This window comes from Monocercomonoides exilis (genome assembly GCF_001643675.1).
Source record: "Monocercomonoides exilis strain PA203 chromosome Unknown scaffold8-1962414, whole genome shotgun sequence".
Lineage (NCBI taxonomy): Eukaryota > Preaxostyla > Oxymonadida > Polymastigidae > Monocercomonoides > Monocercomonoides exilis.
The window spans coordinates 907,154-925,331 of record NW_027150553.1 but is presented as its reverse complement, the minus strand read 5'-3'; the positions used below and the strand labels follow the sequence as shown (position 1 = coordinate 925,331).

The 18,178-nt window shown below is 38.6% G+C and overlaps 8 protein-coding genes across 8 annotated transcripts; 6 read left to right on the top strand and 2 right to left on the bottom strand.

Moving 5' to 3' along the window:
* Window positions 1-49: 49 nt before the first annotated feature.
* MONOS_14218 (uncharacterized protein) lies at window positions 50-859 on the bottom strand (the record flags this gene model as incomplete). The annotated part of the gene is made up of 1 exon (XM_067867001.1): window positions 50-859. The coding sequence occupies one exon, from the start codon at window positions 857-859 to the stop codon at window positions 50-52; it is 810 nt and encodes a 269-aa protein (XP_067732984.1).
* Window positions 860-1,035: 176 nt separating this feature from the next.
* MONOS_14217 (putative Tubulin-tyrosine ligase family) lies at window positions 1,036-2,199 on the bottom strand (the record flags this gene model as incomplete). Its single annotated transcript, XM_067867000.1, has 1 exon — window positions 1,036-2,199. One exon carries the CDS (start codon window positions 2,197-2,199, stop codon window positions 1,036-1,038), a length of 1,164 nt encoding a protein of 387 aa, XP_067732983.1.
* Window positions 2,200-4,494: 2,295 nt separating this feature from the next.
* Window positions 4,495-5,305, top strand: MONOS_17135 (uncharacterized protein; the record flags this gene model as incomplete). The annotated part of the gene is made up of 4 exons (XM_067870026.1): window positions 4,495-4,497; window positions 4,595-4,709; window positions 4,955-5,002; window positions 5,154-5,305. 4 exons carry the CDS (start codon window positions 4,495-4,497, stop codon window positions 5,303-5,305), a joined length of 318 nt encoding a protein of 105 aa, XP_067732982.1.
* Window positions 5,306-7,121: 1,816 nt separating this feature from the next.
* Window positions 7,122-7,553, top strand: MONOS_16186 (uncharacterized protein; the record flags this gene model as incomplete). Its single annotated transcript, XM_067869100.1, has 2 exons — window positions 7,122-7,229; window positions 7,287-7,553. The coding sequence occupies 2 exons, from the start codon at window positions 7,122-7,124 to the stop codon at window positions 7,551-7,553; spliced, it is 375 nt and encodes a 124-aa protein (XP_067732981.1).
* A 1,802-nt stretch (window positions 7,554-9,355) lies between these two features.
* MONOS_17134 (uncharacterized protein) lies at window positions 9,356-9,699 on the top strand (the record flags this gene model as incomplete). The annotated part of the gene is made up of 2 exons (XM_067870025.1): window positions 9,356-9,391; window positions 9,481-9,699. The coding sequence occupies 2 exons, from the start codon at window positions 9,356-9,358 to the stop codon at window positions 9,697-9,699; spliced, it is 255 nt and encodes an 84-aa protein (XP_067732980.1).
* Window positions 9,700-10,258: 559 nt separating this feature from the next.
* Window positions 10,259-10,879, top strand: MONOS_16185 (uncharacterized protein; the record flags this gene model as incomplete). The annotated part of the gene is made up of 1 exon (XM_067869099.1): window positions 10,259-10,879. One exon carries the CDS (start codon window positions 10,259-10,261, stop codon window positions 10,877-10,879), a length of 621 nt encoding a protein of 206 aa, XP_067732979.1.
* A 276-nt stretch (window positions 10,880-11,155) lies between these two features.
* On the top strand, window positions 11,156-11,870 carry MONOS_16184 (uncharacterized protein; the record flags this gene model as incomplete). The annotated part of the gene is made up of 2 exons (XM_067869098.1): window positions 11,156-11,403; window positions 11,573-11,870. The coding sequence occupies 2 exons, from the start codon at window positions 11,156-11,158 to the stop codon at window positions 11,868-11,870; spliced, it is 546 nt and encodes a 181-aa protein (XP_067732978.1).
* A 2,873-nt stretch (window positions 11,871-14,743) lies between these two features.
* Window positions 14,744-17,961, top strand: MONOS_16630 (putative Gamete expressed 1 - GEX1, incomplete; the record flags this gene model as incomplete). The annotated part of the gene is made up of 10 exons (XM_067869526.1): window positions 14,744-14,918; window positions 15,019-15,162; window positions 15,253-15,357; window positions 15,443-15,724; window positions 15,822-16,174; window positions 16,243-16,431; window positions 16,649-16,754; window positions 16,842-16,952; window positions 17,131-17,357; window positions 17,458-17,961. 10 exons carry the CDS (start codon window positions 14,744-14,746, stop codon window positions 17,818-17,820), a joined length of 2,055 nt encoding a protein of 684 aa, XP_067732977.1. The 3' UTR covers window positions 17,821-17,961.
* Window positions 17,962-18,178: the final 217 nt, after the last annotated feature.

The window sequence follows — 18,178 nt, the reverse complement described above, 5'->3', positions numbered from 1 at the left end:
GGATCATTCTATCAACTTTTCTATTTGAAATTCCATCTTTCTCTATCTTTTAATATTTCTCATGTTCAATTCTTTTCCCTCTTTCTCTTCCTCTTTCATTCATTTGTTCATTCTCGTTCATATTCTTCATTTTCTTCCTATTGACCTCTTTTTCTTTTCTTCCCAGCATCTGCCTGAAGAACTCCACCTCAAACAAAAGGGCATCCGCATAACAGAAGAACGATGGATGGAAAAGCAGTGTTAACGAAGGAGAAGAACACATCAGAGTGAATGGGTGAGTGTGTGGGTGTGTTATGAAAAGAAGGCGCGCGTTTTGATGAGTGAGGGAGTTGAGAAAGAGGCAGCAAAGACAAGGGTGGAGTCGAGAGATGGAAAGCAGAGAGGAAGAAGAGAGAGGATAAGGAATTGTTTGTGTGATTGAACTGAGGCATGGCTCACTGGCGTCAAAGGAAGTTTTCACAGAGGCAGCTGAAGAAGTCGATAAAGATGTTACTGTTGAGTTTGCAAAAACAGAAGCAGAACTTGATGATGATGAAAAGAAAGAAGATGCATTTAAAGTCATTTCAAATGTTGTTGTTTGAGCATTTGCTGCTTGATAAATCTGTTTGTTTTTGTGGAAATACGGATGAATAGCGATTGTGGGGACGATCATTCCTCCTCTCTCTTTCCTCTCCCGCTCTTCTTCTGCCCTTTCTTCTTCAAAGTCATCCAAGTCCAAAATGTCGTATCGAGTGCCTGAAACATCATAGCTCAGTTCGTTGAGCCTTCCTTCTCCCCCAAAAGACGATGCAGAAACAGAAGAATGGCACACCAGCGAAGAACGAGGAGATGAATTTTCTGTCAATTCTTGTTCTTCCATTGAATGTTGGTCTTTGCAGTTTTATCTTTGTTCTCTGTCAACCAGCTTCACTCTTTCTGAGATCAAATCCTCCATCTACTCAAAAAAGATGTTCATTTCTCTGCCCAACTTCACTCCACAAGCTTGATTGATTGAGATATTGATGCTGGAGTGAATTAGATATTCTTTGAAGAAATTTATGTTTGTTCTGTTGAAGAAGAAAAAAAGTGAGAAGAAGAAGAAGAAGAAGATGGATAAGAAAAGGAAATATTTGATTGTTGTTCATCTGTTGCATTGAGAGCAGGTGAATTTGCAGGAGATGTTTGGAATAAACTGTTGCATCCGTCTTTGTTTGTTCCCCTTTTGACAGCATAAATTTTGTTCTGCGAGAAAATTGGCAGGCCAGACGCTGTTTTGTCAGTCATTTCTGCATTCTTCTCATCACCCAAATCATTCTGATTTGCATCATCTTTCATTTCAACATCTTCTTCCTTTCTTCCTTTCTTTCCTTCCAGTGAATGATTCAATGTTGCAAACTCGAATGTTTCTGAAAGGCTGTTCAGTTGTGTTCTGTCTGCTGTCACCACCGTCATTTTAACTGCCTTCACACTCAGTTGCACCAGAGACGATGGCTGACACACAGGCATCTTCGAAAAGGGAGATTCACACCCAAACTGATCATCCCCGAAATCAATGTCTTCTGAAACAGGGTCATCATCATCGTTATCTCCTCCTCCTCCGCTTTTGCCTTGTCCTGCTGACTTCTTCTTTTTCTTCTTCTTCTTCCCTGCTTGCAACATGCTCCTTTGCATCAGTTTTTGCTTCATGTCTGTTTCTCCATTCTCATTCGCTTCAATCTGCCCTGTCAGAATGTGATCAAACTGGTCCACTCTAATTCCTCCTTTTCTTTCTTCTTCCTTTCCTTTCTCCTTCTCCTTCTCATTTTTCCCTTCTCCTCCTTCTCCTTCTCCCTCTCCATCATTGATCTCCTTCGTCTTCATCGTCATTGTCAGTACAAGCACCTCTCCCTCCTCCGAACTTGGTGTTAATCCGACCAAATTGAACAAGTCAACCAGCATTGCCTTCTTCACTCTGTTGTCCAACAACGAAGACGACTGCAGCGAGTGAGATATGTTCACCTCAATCATCCACGGCCTCAGTGTGTCGTCCAACAGGATATCCACTCCATACAGCTCAAATCCCATGCTGGGGAAGCAGTGGAGCAGAGAGGATGTGTCAGAGAGGCTTCTCAGGGTAGACAGGATGGCTTTGATGAGGGTGTCGAAGATGCGGTGCTCAGACACACCACATCCACTTTGAGGACGAAGCGCAGGAAGAGCAGAAGCTGAGTGAAGGTCCATTTTGTGCCATCGCCGTCGCTGCCGCAGATCTCTACGATGTCTGGAGAGAGGAGAGAAGAAGGCAGGAAATGGGAAGAGGTGGCGAGAGAGTCGTTGCTTTGGATCTGGCAGGTGTGGATGGGCTGTTTGGAGGTGGAGGAGGAGGTGATGATGGTGGTGGTGGATGAAGAGGATGACGAAGAGGAAGAAGAAGAAAAATAAGAAGAAGAAGAAGAAGAAAAATAAGAAGAAGAAGAAGAAGAAGAAGAAGAAGAAGAAGAAGAAGAAGAAGAAGAAGAAGAAGAAGAAGAAAAAGAAGAAGAAGAAGAAGAAAGAGGAGGAGGAGGAGGAGGAGGAGGAGGAGAAGAAGAAGAAGATGATGATGATGATGAAAGCTATGAAGGTGGAGCAATTGAGAATTGTGAAACGAATTTAATCCTTTTTTAAAGATGTTGATGATTACTTGAGGAATGTCGATAGATAAAAATAAATCATTTGATGAGTTGATTTCAGATGAAATAAACAACCTTCATCACAAAACATGTGAAAGGCAAAGAGATGCAAACAGATGAAGAAGGAAGTCCACAAATCGTTGACTGCCTTTGTGTGGTTGAACTGCTTTTCCCTCAGAAAAAGAAAATTATCTTTGTCCAATGATGTCAACAATTCAAATGAACTTCATGTTTGATGAGGATATTGGCAGAGAATAATTCGAAATCGAAGAAGGCGTTGACAATTGATGAAGTTGACTTCAATTGCAAAAATTTCAAATGAAATAAGAAGAAAATGACGAATTTTATGATTATGTGATTGATGTGTCGGTTCTGGCAATGAGCATCTTTTATTGAAGTGAGACTGTTGAGAATGATAGCGAAGGTGAAGAAAAATAGAAGATGTCAGGTTTTTCAAGTCACGTTGGGCGATAGAAAAAACTGAATGTGTTCTGAATGTGAATGACCATCCAGCTTATCAGCCCAGATAAAAGAGTCGCAACTGCAAAACATTCCGAACAAAAATGCCAAATAAACTGCTTTTCTCTTTCTTGCAAACTCATGTTAAGCATTGTCAGGCTATGCAGCATGCAAAACAGATGGTAAGAAACGAATGACTTCGTTGAATGCAATCCAAACAAGAATCATCTCAAAACTTCTGGATCTTTTGCAAAGGATTTCAGGGCTTCCCTCTCTTTGTGGTATTCCTGTACTTGATCAATTTGCATTCACTAAAAGAACACCTTAAAAGAAAAATGAATGAAATAAAAGAAAATCAAACCATTTTTTTTTCTTGAAATATTTTCCTATCTCCAACTCACTCGAAATGATCAGCCCAGCTGGCTTTCTTGCAACATAAAATTGCCTCTTGCCACAAAAAATTCAGACAACTGGACAATAAATGGCTGGAATAGAAAGTCATTGAAAGCACAGAATCCATTGTGAAACGAGCTGTAATATCAGATTAAAACACATAATTTTTAAATAAACAAGAAATCAACTCTTTTTCAAAGACTTATTTAACGCCATTTCTTTGCTGATAGCTTTCCAACGGGTTTCGCGTAAATGGCAATGCGTTTGTCGTTAAGACCAGCTGAGTGTTTCGCTCTGTTCGCTTCCTCCATTGTCCTATGCTTCAACTCCCTTTCCTTTTCCACAAAGAAAATCTTCTCCCAAATAAAAAATCACGCAAAATAAGTCCTGAGCATAAGATATACCAAGTACACAACATTTCGCTCGAAATGAACAAGCTGTTCATTTCAACTTTTCTAACATTTTAATCGCTTTTTTTGTATCTTGCTTTATTCATTTTTCATTCAAAATATCACAGCCGATGTTGCATCATGTATTTTGCAACATATAACTTGATTCAAACTTCATGCAACTTCCCACACTTATTCACTTTTCGCAAGCAATCGATGCAAACAGCCACTCTCTCCTCCATCTGCAAGCAAAATCCCTGTTCTTCTGAAATGCTATAACTCGCATAGGTGCATCTGTGTTTGCGCTCAATAGTAGCTCAAATATGCTCAGGCTGCTGCAAATAATTTATCAAAAATCTTCACTAATAAAATTATAGGTTGCAGACCCTTATTAAATAACCAAACAATAAATGAATGTTTTGTTGCCCTTCGTCTTGCCTGTTTTGAGGTAAAAGAATGAAAATGATGCAGAGGAAAAAGTTTATGAATGTGCATCTTCAGGTATTTTAATCGATATTTGTGACTCTTTTGAAGTAGATGTTCCTCCAACATTCAGAAAATGAACCAATATGTTGCTTCATCTTGATTTTTCCGAAGGCAGCAGGACCAGTAACAAATGTTTTATGGTGTGCATGGGGCATTACTGAATCACTGCTTATGCGATTTTATCTGTCATTTTTTTATTATTATGAAATAAATAAATTTTTTATTGACTTTTGAAAGGGGCTTGGGCGATTGAACGATTTGAGGGACCTGGAGCAAAAAGAGAAAAGCGAAGAAATGGATGAAATACGGGAAGATGTGAGATTTGAAGAGACGGGTGCGATTTGTGGAGTGGGTTGTTGAAAAGGTAATCGAGAAAATTGTGGATGGAAAGGGATCGGGGTTGGGGTTGGGATTTTGGCGTTGGAGTATCGGGAGATGTTTTGAAGGGCCAAAGGTTAAACGGGACGGTGGCTTGTTTTTCTTTGAAAAGGAAAAGATTTGAAAGGAAGAATTCTGATGAAGAGAAGAAAAACGAAAAATAAAAGGATGAAATGCTCCTGTGGGAATGTTTGCAATGGAACGTAATTCTGAATGAAGGCCTTTCAGTGGAATTGCTGTTGATTTGTGTGGCTTGCCTGCTGAAAGGTGTGTTGGAGAAAGAAGGAAAGGGAGGAGACTCAAAAAGAAGTTGAAATGAGTTTGCTCGGCTTGAATCATTTTCACACAACGTTCAAGTGTGTCTTATTTTTTTTTTCAATTTTTTATTTTTTTTTTGAAATGTATATATATTGAATAGGAAACAGACAACGAGTGATATTTGAAGGAAGAAACAGGAAGCTTCAAGTGCAATCAGTTGCAGCACGATTTGAGGGGACTTGTAAATGGATGAGTTTTGGAGAAATTGATGAAGTGTTTGATGAAGCGCAGAGATGGAGGAAGTTAGAGTAAATGAGCTGGGTTTTGGAAGAGAAGATTCAAAAGAAGTGAAAGAGGTGGGAACGCATGTGTATTGGAGAAGAGAATATGATGAGAGGATGAGAGAAGGGAGAGAATGAACGGATTCTGATGGGTGTGATTGAAAGAAGATGAAGAAGAGGAATTTGAAAAAAATTTGCATTTTCAGTTTCTGAGGGGAAAGAGGAGGCGACCGCTCAATAGCAGTCAATGAACAGTGGACATCCAATTCAATTGGTATGCATCAATCTGTTTGTTGAATTTTTTGTGATTATGTTTTTTTTCAATATGAAATTCTCTTATCAAATACAATATTTTATCTCAATAACAGCATCACATGAAGCCTTTTCATCATCTTCAGAAATATCATTCGATTGATTGCACATTTCTCTTTTACTTCATTTCTTCTTCTTATTCTTCTTCACCATCTTCTTCTTCATTCAACAAAAATGAAGCAATTCTTCAATTAAACAGTGCTTTCTCCAAGTATCTTAATTTTTCTGAAAAATGTTATTTTCATCTTTCAACGTAACTTATGTTTATTCTTTTTCTCTTTCAACAGTGTCTGTTGTATTCTAATAAATTGCTTGTATTGTTTCAAAAGCATGATAGATTTTGTTCAATTGTCAGATGAATTGATTATTTAACAAATAACAAAAAGTGATGAAATGTTCATGTTATCAAAAAATGAAAAAGAAATGAAAATTGGAAAATATGTGAACTTCAAAAAAGTTTTTAAAACATAAAAACAAATTATAAACGATATAAGAATGATAACGAATAAATGAAATAAAAATTCGATGAAGATGCAGTTTAAGATACATTTCTTAAAGGTGAATTGTTTCTATTTCTTGTCGCGCTGGTGGACTTTTAGCATTTTTATGAGTCTTCTTCAAAAATTTCTCAAGCACGTTTATATTTTTCAAAACATTTTAATGTTGAAATAAATAATGTGAATATGGTTTTTCATTTCATAAAATGCATTTTTATTTAATCATAAAAAAAATATTGAATATATACATATATATTTTTGAGACTCAATAAAATACAAAAACCAAAAAAGTCTGTCAAATTTAATTTTCTTCAGATTTTGCAACAAAAGACAGGGAAGCGGTTTGTACGGAAATCTGAGAAAAAATTAGTGACCACTTTTGTGATCGCCAGTCATTTCAAGTTTCAGTTTTATAATAGTTCCGATCGTTCAACGGATCAAATCTGATGAGAACCTTAATAAAAGTGTTTTTCAAAATGACTGGCGATCACAAAAGTGGTCACTAATTTTTTCTCAGATTTCCGCACAAACCGCTTCCCCACATCTTTTTATGTCTGTTTATTGCAAAATCTGAAGAAAAATTAGTGACCACTTTTGTGATCGAGATTTTCAATTTGACATATTTTCATGAAATGGTGACTTTTTTTTGGTTTTTGTATTTTATTGAGTCTCAAAAATATATATGTATATATTCAATATTTTTTTATGATTAAATAAAAATGCATTTTATGAAATGAAAAACCATATTCACATTTTATTTCAATTAAAAACACGAAAATAATCACAACCAGTGCGATAATTTACATCAAAAATGTGTCAGCCCGCGAATGGAATATGAAAGAAAATGAAAAAATAAAAAATCCACATTCAGAAATTTATCTGAAAGCGATTCTTTTTTTTATGAGTATTTTTTTGTGATTCAACTCGTAAACATCAAATGCTTGCTGTTCATTTCGTATGCAGCACAAGGCACATATTGCAATCTTTTCTATGCATCGAACGCTAACTCTGAAGCGAATATAAACCGAATATTAGTGTATGAAAAGCGAGAGACGAACGACACGCTTTTTCGGATGCAAACCCCTCTGTGTAATTCGCTCGCAAGTTCCACTTACCGGACAGTCTGTACACATACAATGGGAGAGAGTGTGGCAGCTTTATGGGGTCATATTTTGGATGTAACACATTGCTGATTCAGATTAGTGTGGTGTTAGCAGTGGAAAAAGAGGATGCAATGGTTTCATCCAAGGGCTTAACATGACAACTTTGGACATGTTCAAATTGACATCGTGTGTGGCAGATGCGCTGGAGAAGGAGAAGATCATCCGGCCGAATGAGATTGTGATTGTGGAGCAGACGCAGTGCATGTCACTTGAAGAGGAGGTATTTGAAGAGGCGAAGCTTGATGCGCCCAGAGCAGCAAACTTTGTGGACCAGCAAGTGAATACAGCTATTTTCGGTAAATTTTAGTTTTTTTCTTTCAAGATTGCCTGGATTTTCGAAGGAGAGGGAGGTCAGGAAAGCAGAAAAGAAGAAAGCAAAATATTTTGAGCTTGATTAAAGAAAGGAAAAAAATTCCAAACAGATCGACTTTGGCAATGACGAAGATTTGAAGCGATGTGGTGTGAGTTGAATTTTTCTTTTAATAATAACAAAAAATTTTTGTTTGTTTATTTTTTAATGTATTTTTGAATTTTTGAAATTTTCTGAACTTTTTTCCATCATTTATTATGAACTTCATCTTTTTCTTGTGAGTTGGCCGAATCGGTCATTATATGATGTGTTTATTTACAATCTTCATCGAATTTTTTGTTTGGGCCCCCTCTGCATAAAAATCACCGATTCATTCAATCTTTCCAGTCAGATTGGACTCATTCAAACAATTGCTAATAAGCTCTGTACAAGATGTGATGAAGGCGCTATTCCTGACTTGATAATGTTTGTCATATTTTCATCTTTTTGTTTTCATTGTTTTTATCATATTTCTTGTTTTTATTTTTTTTAACTTTTCAAACCCTCATTTTAATTTTTACAATTAATTGATACGTAAACATATGAACCATCTCTTTTTTTGTTATAATTTCATTCAGTTTCTTCTTTTTAGAGTGGGCAATGTGTCTCCTCCACGATCACCTACCACCGTTTGTGTCATCATTGGAGTCAGAGCTGATGAAAAAGACTGAACCGGGAACCCTCTTCTGCGCATTTGGCTTCCTCTATTGTCACTGTGTTGCAGCTGACTGTTCATTCCACATGAAACGAGACTTCCTCTTCTCACAGACCACTAAACATTTCTTCTCTTCGTCGTCAACTTCTTCTTCTTCTTCTTCCTTCTCAAATCAGTCATCCACAAACCGCTTTGTAGTTTCCATGTTCGAGTAAGTCATGTGCGCTTCTCAAAAAGCAGGAATTATCTTCTCTTTCCAATAAAAGTTCTCCTCTTTCAATGTCACTCCTTATCTTCTGTGAATGACACTCCATTCAAACACCACAGATCTCCTTCTCCTCCTCTCTTCTTTCTTACTTTGCCTCAATAAATGATTTCAGCTTCCATCAAATGCTCTCTTTCCTCAAATATCCTCGACAGATAGAACATCTTTTTTGTGTAACATCACAAGCACAACCAGAGCTGCCACGAGCCATCAATATGTGGATTCTTGCAGATCTTCAACATCTTCCAACTCATTCCAACGTTCTTCTTCTTTTGCAAGAACCTCCTTCCACCAAAAGGACATCATTAGGCAGATTTCTTTGTTTCATTTACAACATTCAACCACTTTCGCATCTGCAGCCAGCTCCCCAATCAAAAAAGTCGTCTCTTTCTTCCTTTTTACTCAATTTGTGCCACAGCTGCTGGGTATTTCAAGCACAGGTATTTATTAACAAAAAAACAATAGACAGAAAAATGGAGTCTTTTGCATCATTTATTTTATTTAGCTAACAGCAGCGTCGGATGATGAGTTGAAGAAATTATTGTTCCCAAATGAGAAATTCATTAATGATATGGTGGTTATTTAGAGAAAGAAGGAGGAAGAGAGAAGGAGAGAGAAAAAGTGAAAAAGAAGGAAGAGAAATTGAAAAGACTGAAGATGAAGATAAAGAGATATCTGCGGAGCTATGCAGATGAAATATCAACACTTTCTTCTTCAGCCTCTTCTTCTACACCAAATTCTGTTCTGAAGCTGCTCTCACATCAATCCATAGCATCCACCACTTCTCTGCTCCAATCAGCAAACACGAGAGCCTTCGGCGTTTGGTTGCAGATTATTCCAATGACAGACGATTTGACAGAAGAATGTGTGTTTCCGGTGTGCGAATGTTTATGAGATAGAAACAGACAAATGAAACAGAACAGGCATGGTCATAGAAATAATCATTATCATTGACATCAATACAGAAATCATCATCATCATCACATTTTTCTTCATCTTCCTCTTCATCCGAACAGTCAGAAGTGAATTCATCACAAGAAAGAGCAGAAAAAGCAGAAATTGATAAAATCATCGAAGACTTCAAAAGAAAACATGCGCCGCGTCTGCCGCTTCCTGTGATCCTTCCGCCACAAGAAGCAACTCTTCAGAATCCGTCTTATGTGCCTCGAAGACAAAGACTGTGAAAAAGCAATCAAAATTCAACACAAACATTTTTTACTATTTAATTGCTGGCATTGGCACAGGAACAGAAACATCTCCTTCTTCATTGCCCAATGAATCTTTTATTTCTCTTTGTCAGCCATCTCCTTCTCCCTCTCCTTCATCATCATCATCATCATCTTCTTCCTCTTCTTCTTCCTCTTCTTCTTCCTCTTCTTTTTCTTCCACCACCACCTCCTCTTCTTTTTCTTCCTCTTTTTCTTCCTCTTTTTCTTCCTCTTTTTCTTCTTATTCTTCTTCGTTGCTGCGCTTTTCTAGAAACAGATTTCCGACAGGCAAAGAGCAGCAGATTAGGAGGATGAAGCAATCGTTCGGAAGTGGAAGGAAAAGGCAACACTTTTTTCTCGCACAAGATGTGTTTGAAGCGCTGCAGCTGTTTGCAGAGTTTCGGATGGTGGAGCGGTATTCGGAGAATCTGGAGAAAAGGATGAGAGAAAGAGAAAGAGAGAGAGAGCGAAGGAAAGAAAGAGAGGAGCAAGGAACGAGAGAAGAGAGGAGAGAATAATTAGAGAACTGATTAAGATGAGGAAGGCATTGAAATCTACAAATGATGAAAATAACAATGATGATGAAAAAGAAAATAAAGTGAAAGCAGAAGAAAATGAGAATTTATCATTGATTAGAAGAGATTCTTTGAAGGAAACCAAGAAAAATGAAGAAAGTGAATGCTTTTCCGACAGCTCCATCATCAGTGATGAAGAAGAGCGAAGAGAGAAGAGACACAAACAGAGAGAGAAACAGAGGTTGATGCGAAGGTATTACCAGGTGCTTGAGCTTCAACGTGATTCTGTTGTGAATGAAGTGCTTTTGATGGTCAGGCCAAACCTGCTGCTTTCACCTGCCCCGATTGACGAGTCGATTAAAAGACCAAGAATTAATGTGAGTGCTTCAAAAAGTGAGGAAGATGATAAAGAAAGTGAGAAAGAAGAGAAAGAAGGGAATAATTCTGTGAATGAAAATAGAAGTAAGGAAGAAGAAAAAAGCGATGAAGATAACACGAAAGATGAGAATGAAGAAAATGATGATGATGATTCGAACAAACAGAAGCAGAAAAGAATACAAACACCAAAGAATCAATTCAAAACGGCAAAAAAGGCGAAACAAACAATGATGAGCCAAAACCAGAGCCTCTTTCATCGCTAGCTCAGCAAAAACAGCAGCAACAGAACATAACAACAATTTCCCCAACCTTCACCTTCTCCTTCTCCTCAACCTATACAATCCTCTTCAGAACGAGGCGCCTTTGGAACAATACACTTTACGCGAGGGAAGCGAATGGACGGTGGATGAAGAGGATTCGGAGGGAGAGCTTTGATTGCGTACAGCCAAGAGATGGAGATGGGAAGAGGAGCTGTTGGTACACCTACAACACCACTGTAACCTGCTGTTGGAGGAGGAGGAGGGGTGACGTTGAGTGTGATGGGAATGAAGGATTTGAACAAAGAAGTGACAAGGGCGATGCAAGATGAGTTTCAGAATGAGAAAGTGAAAGTGGACGATGAAGAAGCGAAAATCACGTTTAATTCATTGGAATCTGATGATCAGAGAGAAAACCTGCTTTGGCTAATGAAACAACAGGAAATACAGAAGAAGAAAGAGAAGGAAGAGCGGGAGCACAGGAAAATGGAGAAAATGGCGAAGAAGATAGAGGAAAAAGACAAGAATCTGTTTGGCAGCTTCCAAGGAATACTACAATCACACCTTAAGACAGGCACTCCGAACAACCAGAAGGAGAACAAAATGGCCAGCGAGGCGCCACAAGAGGCGAAAGAAAGCCAAACGCCATTTTTTAACAGGAGAGCGGAAATTGGACTGCATGCTGAATGATTTAGATAGTTCTGACTTTGACGATTTGAGCGATGAACTGGATGTTCCTTACCGCTATGTTTGCATCAAAAGCGAGGAAAACGGGCAATTTGTGTGGAAGATGCGAAAAGTGCCTGTGTATGCAGCAGTTGATGCGAGGCAAACGATGGCTTGGTTGGATCTGATGAGTGCGCTGAAGAGCGGGCAGAGGCAGAGCCGGGCGGAGTTGAGAAGAGGAAGGGGGATGAAGTGGAGGGGCTTATGGCCATACAAAGAGGAAACAGAAATTACACACAGAAAGGAAAGAAAAGGAACAGGGAAAGGATAATCGCAACTGTTTCAGAAGGAGAAAGGGATAAGAACACTCAGTCAGAACAGCGTGCCTGGGAGAAGAGATGCGCTGTCGTTCTCAAAATTGGTATCTTTCTCCGCTTGGCAGAATTCAACTGCGATGGATCTGATGCAGAAATAACCTGCCCTCAATTTGGTTGCGCCTTTTGATTCAGCTGCTGATCTTGCTGTAAATACAAACATTGCTCTTCATCCTCTTTCTCATTGCGCCTCTTCACTTGTCGATTCATCCTTTTTAATGAACATCCAACTTCAATCTTCTCCTTCTCTCAGAACATCTTTATCTCCTTCACTGCAGTTCCAAGCTAAACTTCCATCTTCTACTAGTCTTGCTGATCCTGGCTCTCTTTCTCTACTCTCACGTCCTGCTCTATTTTCGTCTCCTTCTCTTTCATTCAGCTCCCGTCAAATTCATCATCAGGCCTCATCTTTTATTTTCTTTTCCGAAACGCAAAAGGATTATATATTCTATAACGAAATATCTGTATAAATTATATGTCAATGGAAGTGATTCAATATCAAACCAAGAATAGCCGATCATTGGGTGCACAATCTTTAAAGATCGAATCTGACATTTTTCATTTGGAAGTTGAAAGAATTCTCAGAAAACAGAAAGATCAAGGCAGAAGACAATATTTGGAATTAATGATTATATGGATGATCTTCGAGAGATCGCATTATAACATGCACCTTCAGTGAGCAATTGAAGATGAAACAGAGAAAGAAAGCAATTTTGAAGAAAAGGCATATTTGAAGGATAATTCTATGAGATGAGAGCTTCGAAAGCCAACAGGCAAGTTGGAATCAGTGAAACAAAAGAAACAGATATTTTTGAAGAGCTTGTTGATATGCTTGAAGAAATGCATGTTGAAGAGAAAAAATAGTGATTCCTTAGGAAACAAGTGGAATTTGCATTTGATGAAAAGGAGAAAATAGAAGAGGAAATATCGAAGAAATATTTATATTTGAGCTGACGTTAAGTATTTTGGTAAAATTAAGTGATATGTTCTTCAGTTGAAGAAGCGATGAAGTCTCATGTATTTTTCTATGACATGGAAAATGGCGAAAATTGGAAAATGGAAGGAATAATAAAGAAATAAGAAAAAGTTTATCATTTCCAGTGATTATGGTGTCAACTGCGCTGAAAGTGAGAGGTTGAGTTGGAACAAATGTTGAGGAAAGGAGGGTGAGAGAGGCGTCTTGGAGGAGGGAATGAAGCCGTTGAGGGCAAACTCGATGGATGCGCATGGGGTCTGTTGGGGTCTGCCACAAGTATCAGCATCGACATAACTTCCACCATTTGCAACGACTTTATTCTGGTCGATGAGGGGGAGCAAGCTATTGAACTCAGCTTTTCTTATTATCCACGATTTCGTTGAACGGTTGATGAAGCAATTGAACCGAATTAAAGGAAAGGAAATTTGTTAGCTGTTCAAAGACGAAAAGAAAAAAGAGAAATAACTATTATTTGTAAATTGGTTTCAATAATTTTGTTTTCTTATCGTTTTTTCGTTCTTATTTTAAATTTTTTCTTTTCAATGTTTTGTTTTTTCAGTTTAGAAATATCTATTTTCCTTTTAAAGATTGATTTTTCTTTTTTTTTTTGAAACTTGATCAAAAAACTCTTTTTAATGAAAAAAAGGTATGTTTTTTTGTTCTTATAAATTTTACAAATATATGTGACAGAAATAAAAGCTAAATACTTGCAAAAAAACAAATTAACTCTTTGATCAATAAATACCACTATAGATTTATTTTTTCAATTTTTGATCTTTTTTTATGATATCAAAAAAAATCACACATGTGTTAGTATCTTTCTCACAAATTGATTTAAAATTTTAATCCACATGTCTAAATTTTTATGAAAAGTTCCTTTTGTTTTGTTTGCAAATAAAACAAAAATTTCTAATTTCAATCAAATTTATGTTTCCACTCACCTAATTTCGATGTTATGAAAACAAAATAATGACAATGTTATTGTTTCCATTCGAGAAAAGTTTCGTGAGTGGGAACAGAAATTTGATTGAAATTTGAAATATTTGTTTTATTTGAAAATTAAACAAAATGAACTTTTCAAAAAAATTTTGACATATTGCATAAAATATAGGACATAATACATAATACCGGACAAGATCGTTTTCTCAATAACCACTCAAAGAGAAAATCTCTAAATATTCATTTTAATGTATCTTTACAATTCCAACTTTTTGGCTAATAAGACTTTTAAAATAGCCTCATTTGTGCTCAGAAAATATTAATGTTTGCAATCTCGGAGAAATAAGATTTTGAGTTTCTCCAAGACTTCTAAAATTATTTTTTGAATATTCAGTCTGCACGAAAATGAAAGTATGTTATGCCAAATGAGTCAGTTTTGTAAGTGAATATTTAGAGGAAAATATTCAGATTTTCTCTTTTAAGCAGTTATTGAGAAAACAATGATGAAATGTATTTTGTGCGATGTTAGCTGTTAAATGCAATATATGTATCATTTCGAATTTGAATTATTTATTATCTTGATAGAATTAAAAAATAACTTAATTGAATAATTTTTTTCCGAATTAGAATAATTTTTGGTGTATTTTTTTGAAGAAATTTTCAAACTTTTAATAAAAAAATCAAAAATCATTTCAAGTTTTTCAATCTTCTTATTGAGTCTGTTAATTCATGATTCATGTTCATAACTATCAAGTTAATGAAATCATTGTTCAAGAATATTATCTTTCATTGAGGTTGATGAAGTTTTTCTTTTTTTAATTATTTTTGGTTTTCATCACAGCCATGAAAGATTTCACGTTGCACAAAATATTGATTTCACGATGAACCACTGTACCGATAAAAACAATTCATTCTATGATGGAAAAAGAAGATAAACTTGTTGTTCACTTGATGAATGTGCTCCATAATAAAATAATGCCGAGAATGATTTGCTTGTTTTTCGCTTTGCTGGGGGCGCTGAGGGCTGCGGAGCGTGGGCAGGGGCAGGGGCAGCGGAACTACCTGCAACTGCGCGATGGGGAGCTGCCTCGTATGTGTGCGTTTTGGTTGGCGTCTTGCCGCGAAGTGGCGATGAAATGACTTTTGATGTTTTGTGTGATTTGTGTGATTTTTTTGGGTTGGGTGGGAAGAGTGGTACAACGTGACGGTGCAGCAGGACAAGGGGCGGGAGTGCCTGGAGAGGGCGTTTTCGGGGTATGACTGCGGGAAGATGACGCTGCAGGAGAAGCTTCGGCTGACCATCAAGCTGCTGAACTGCTATGGGGACGAGATGGGTTTGGCTTTTCTTTTTTCCATTTCTTGGGGGTTTTTGGGATTTGGGGTGGGAATGATTGGGCGATTGTTGGTGGGGTCGTGATTTGCAGGGCTGAAGCCGTACCGGTGCGCAGACAGCTGGGACATTTCGGTGTGCATGAAGAAGCTGAATGACGAAGAGAAGTCGTCGATCCGAGACAAATCGCTGACGATAGGTTTGGGTCATCTTTGTGTTCTGTGCTGTAATTGTTTTGTTTTATTTGACTTTGTGACTTGTGGTTCATTGTGTGTTGGAGGCAGACAGTGTTTGCTATTCGTTCAAAAACGAGACGGTGATGCAGCGGATAAGCATGCTGGTGGATCGGGTGGTGGCGGGGAGCGAGGAGACGCTGGAGCAGCTGTACAGCCTTGTGGAGACGTCGCAGTCGGTTTTTGAAGCGACGAAGGAGTCGGTGGAGATGCAGGCGCAGCTTGCTGTGCAGCAGGAAGGGATGAAGGCGGAGATGAAGGGGATTGAGGAGGAGCACCAGAAGCAGAGGGAGCTGATCCAGAAGGGGTTTGGGGAGATTGGGGATGCGACTGGTTTGGTTCACAGCTGTATTTGATTGAAGAAAGTGAAATCAATGAAATTTATCTCTCTCTCTCTTTTTTTTGTTTTTTTCAATTTTCATTGTGAAAGAGGGGATTAAGGAGAAGATAAGTGAGTCGGTGAGGGAGACGAAGGAGCTGGGGGCGGTGCAGAGGGAGGTGTGTGAGGAGCAGAGGAGGTGGGCGGCGGGGATGAAGGAGCAGCTGTCGGGGGTGGCGGAGTCGGCGGGGGAGGTTGCGGAGTGGATGAAGGCGGCGGCGGCGGGGCAGGCGAAGATGGAGGCAGCAGCAGCAGCGATTGGGGCGGGGATAGGGGCAGTGGGGCAGATGCAGCGGGAGGCGGAGGAGGCGCTGGGGCGGATAGGGAGGGAGCAGGAGGGGATGAAAGGGGTGCAGGCAGAGACGCGGGAGGAGCAGAAGAGGATGCGGGCAGAGATGGAGATGGTTTGGGAGAGCTCATCAAATTCATTTTATTATCCTTTTTTATTCCTCTTTTATTTATTTTTTGACAGTCGTTTGACAGCATAGCGCACCAGCACAGGAGCCTGCAGAGGCAGATGGAGGAGTCGGTGGAGCACTCGGAGCAGATCTTGGAGCAGCAGAGGCGGGCGGTGGCAGAGATGGAGGGGGTGATGGCTGTGCAGGGGAAGGCGTTTGAGGAGACGGTGAGGCAGCTGGTGGACATCCGGAGCGACACAACGGTGTGGGTGGTGAGGGTGGTGAGGATGGTGAGGATGGTGAGGGTGGGAATGCTATTATTTTTCTTCTATTTCTTTTTTTGTGGGAGAGAGAGAAAAAAAACATAAAGAGTGAAAATGCTTTGTTTTCTTTGTCATTTTATTTCTCTTTTTCTCTTTTTCTTTTTCTTTTTCATTTCTTTTTGTTTTTGTTTTTGTGGGGGGAATGGAACATGGGAAGATGGTGACGGAGAGGCTGAGGCAGCAGAATGAATATCTTCGGACAGAGTTTTCGTCAGTGCGGGTGTGGATGCAGCGGATTCTGAGTGGGCAGTCATCGATTTTTGGTTTGAGGCAAAAGGAAAAGAAAAGAAAATTCAAAAATATTTTATTTATTTTATTTTTGTATGTTTTGATGATTTGTGCATTCGCAGCTGACTTGAGTGGGCTGCACAGCATTGCGTTTTATGTGGCTTGTCTGCTGTTCTTCCAGCTGGTGACGTCGCTTCCGCACACAAAAGAGGCACGAATATGGATATTTTATTGTTTGCCTGTGAAGAAATGAGAGGAAAGAGAGAGAAAGAGAGAGAAAGAGAGAGGAAGAGACTGCTTTCCATTCATGTTCATTTTTATTGTATTTTTCTGTTCTTCTTCTTCTCATTCGATTTCGTTCTTCTTCTCTTTTGTGATTCATCTTAAACAATGACGAAATATGGAATGGAGTGTGGGTGGTGTTTTTTGTGGGGGAGCGAGGGATTTTGTGGGTTGTTGGCAGGAGCGGGGCAGCGGCAGAGGAGATGAGGCGGTTTGCAGGCAGCTGGCACATGCTGTTTGTTTGTTTGTGTGTGTGTGCTGTGGGGCATGCGGTGTGGACATACAAAGACTACGAGGCGCTGAACAACACCCTTCTGAAAGAGAACTGGAAGAAAGCGAGAGAACTGACGAATGCGGTTGGTGATGCTTGGAATATATTTCATCTTCTTCAATAATGTCTTCATCTTCATCTTCATCTTTCTTTTTTCTTTTTTATTTGTTTTTGTTTGTATTCAGTTCCGATTCTATGCAGATGAAGTGAGCCGGCTGAAGAGGCAGGAAGAGGATGGGCAGCGAAGAGGAAATGGGCAGTGTGGGGGAAAGAGAAGGAAGAAAGGGGAGAAAGAAGGGAGTGTGTGGATTGGGAGGAGTTTTGATTCATTTGGGTTTCCATCAGCAAAAGAGAAGAGAACAACATTTGATGAACACACATCATCATCATCATCATCTTCTTCTTCTTCTTCTCCTTCTCCTTCTCCTCCTCTTCCCCCTCATCCCTATCTGCATTTTTATCCACTTCGCTCTTCTTCTCACTTCAGCCAATTCGACGAGGATTCATTTGCTTTTGAGAGAAACACGAGGAGAGCTGCTTCTGTTTGAGAAAGAGAAAGAGAAAGACAAACAATTTATTTATTTCAATTTAATAGAAATGGAAATGGAAATAAACATTCAATGAAATATCAGGAGAGAAAGAAAAAGAAAAAAATGAAGAAATCAGATAATTTTGCCTGTTTGCAGTTTTTGTGTTGTTTTTATGTTTGCTGCTTGGACAAACGCATTCAAACCTCATTTCATCCATTCTCAAATGTTTATTGCTTGTTTTGTTAATTTTTGCATTTTTGGAAGAGAAAGTTGCATTGTTTTGTTTTTGAAGGATTGCAGCAATTATAAAAAAGATGAAACAAACGATTTCGAACAGAACATTCCACAAACAAGAAGAAGCTGTTTGTTTTTGAAT